A 2,517-nucleotide genomic window follows, 5' to 3' on the forward strand; every position below is an offset into this window, starting at 1 on the left:
AAAACATGCTAGCTTTAGGTGTTTGCATCGACTACATGGTATGTCGAATCAAGGAAATTTAGGGAAGGTTGTTTGCAGCAACTGTGGAGCAAGGGTTTCTCTTCGAATGCAACCTATGAATATATTATACTCAATCCGTAGGCCCAAGAAATGGCATCACTCATGCAACTATCGCGTCGATGCCAAGATGAATAAGAAGATGGTTTGATAAAGAGCCTTGAAACACAATGATCAACATAAAGAGTGTAGTATTCAATTGAGCAAGAAAAGACATGGACCACATCTGCCACTCCTCCACGTTGAGTCCCTTCCACCATTCTCACATAGCTTAACTTGAAATTGAACTGTTCTTGCATCAGAAACCATCGAAGCAATACACAATGCATCCTCATGACAGGTAGTAGGAAGCTTCATTGATTGCGGCCCAAACTCCACCTATAGGCTTGATCTAGATGAAACACAGATTAGGAAACATTTTTCTCGTGTGTGTGTGTGTGTGTGTAAGTGTGTGTGTGTGTGTGTGTGCGCACGCATGAGAGAGAGAGAGAGAGAGAGAGAGAGAGAGCGTGCACGCATGAGAGAGAGAGAGAGAGAGAGAGAGAGAGATATGATACTTCTTGTGGTGTCCAAGAGGCCTGCCCACCCATGCCAAAAAAGGGAATCGAGCAGACAGCTTTCGGTGACGTGCATCCAACCTTAGCTGCGTGACGTGCCCTTGAATCTTGGAGCCGTTGTTGATAATTGACGCGTCAGCGGGCCGCGGCGAAGGAGCTCTTGCGTGGGCGTTGGCCTGGTCCTGCGGGTTCTCTTAACGAGTCGACGATTCCTGGAGGCTGCGCAGTCAATCTCCTTCATTTGAGGCCACACACAGACACACACACTCAACTCTCTCATTGCGGCATACGCACGCAGAGAACTCTGCACCCAGAGAGAGAGAGAGAGAGAGAGAGAGAGAGAGAACTCTGTATCAGCTGATCATGGTACTGTGCATCCAAAGGGTGCTGAAAGTGAGAGTTCTTCGCATTTCTGGGTTTTTGAAGGACCGCTTCACCATCGCTCGTGTGCGCCTGCACTCGGATCGCCCCATTGCAGCATTGCAGATGTGTGTGATATGCGCAACAAGCCACACAGAGAAGCCTCCAAGCAAGGAGCTTGTGAAACTAGTTCTGAAAGCAGGCACTGGCTCCCGCATGTGCGTCTCGCACTGCGTAAGCCTGCTTATGCACAGATTGAACAAAACCAAGAGCTGGATAGTTGCTTTGAAATGCCTCACCCTCATCCACCAAGCTCTCCAGCATGGGGGCTTCATTTACCAGGATCAATTTCTCAGCTTAAACCCCAGATCTGGAGGTAAAAACCTCCTCAATTTCTCACGATTTCGCGACAGGAGCTCGCCGCTCGCATGGGAGGCATCGTCTTGGATCCGATGGTATGCTGGCTTTCTGGAGACTCTCATCAAAGCCTCTGCAACTCCCTCTATAGGCCATGACTTATCCAGCTTGCAAAATGATGCAGTAATAGCAGGCATTCTACCCTTGGAAGCACTTTTGCGTGAGATCGGACATTGCCCGTTGATAACTGACATTTTGCAGCAGGGGAGCCATGTTCTGATCAGCGACGCATTTCGGCTTGTTGTCAAGGACTGCATCACAAAGCATAATGAGCTGAGGATCCACATGAAGGAAGCATGTGAAAGGCTGGATGGTCTCACAGTCTTGCAGATAACGGAGTTGTTGCGGGTGTATGAAATAGTGAATAGCGAGAGAGACACATTTGTAACACTTACAGAACATGCGGTTTCCATGAATCTCCTTCATCCTAAAGCATGTCTGGATCACAGGATCCTCAAAGACGACGAGCTCATGAATATCAAAGCAGCAATCGCAGAGGCAGTCCGAGTTTCGAAGGCAGCGGTGGCACAAATGAGCAGGAGGAAGGATGCCTCTCTAGGCTCTTTTGTCTCTCCTCTGAAATTGTTACCTCTGGGGATTTGGAAGAGCTCTGAGGGAAGATGACTCTTCTATTTTATTTTATTTATTTATTTTTTTGGGGGGGGGCCTCTTCTGAGTGCCTTTGTATTAGCCATTCATAGGGTTACATCTCTAATTAATGTGCAGCTAGCTAGCCTTTTATAATCTGCAGCTTGCACCTCGGATTGTATATTTTGCAAAGGATGGAGGTAATACTGCACCTCGCATTCGATTTTGTAAATTTTGCACAGTATATATTGCTCTCTTGAAACCATGGCTCAAAATTTCTCTCAAGATTAATGGGCTTCCTTGAAAAAGTCCTGCCAAAATTGGAATTCAAAAAGATTTGTAGATCTATTTTCAGTCATTTTTCCTTCATCATTTTATGCGGGATTAAACCTATATTAAATAGTCATAGTGGCCTAGCTGAGTTGATGGGAGAGTAGCTCCCCAAGTTAATGCTCCCTCTTAAACACTATACGATAATGAGAGAGACTCAATAGCACCCTAGTTAATGCTGTCAAAGTTGATGATGCGGAAGCAATGA

The 2,517-nt window shown here is 46.3% G+C and overlaps 1 protein-coding gene across 1 annotated transcript; it reads left to right on the forward strand.

Annotated features, from left to right (window-relative positions):
• Window positions 1-716: 716 nt before the first annotated feature.
• LOC147463958 (putative clathrin assembly protein At4g40080) lies at window positions 717-2,278 on the forward strand. Its single transcript, XM_086529835.1, has one exon. It carries the CDS (start codon window positions 978-980, stop codon window positions 2,013-2,015), a length of 1,038 nt encoding a protein of 345 aa, XP_086385961.1. The 5' UTR covers window positions 717-977; the 3' UTR covers window positions 2,016-2,278.
• The last annotated feature ends 239 nt before the right edge of the window (window positions 2,279-2,517 follow it).

Source organism: Adiantum capillus-veneris, chromosome 2 (genome assembly GCF_014529385.1).
Source record: "Adiantum capillus-veneris isolate H3 chromosome 2, ASM1452938v2, whole genome shotgun sequence".
Taxonomy (NCBI): Eukaryota; Viridiplantae; Streptophyta; class Polypodiopsida; order Polypodiales; family Pteridaceae; genus Adiantum; species Adiantum capillus-veneris.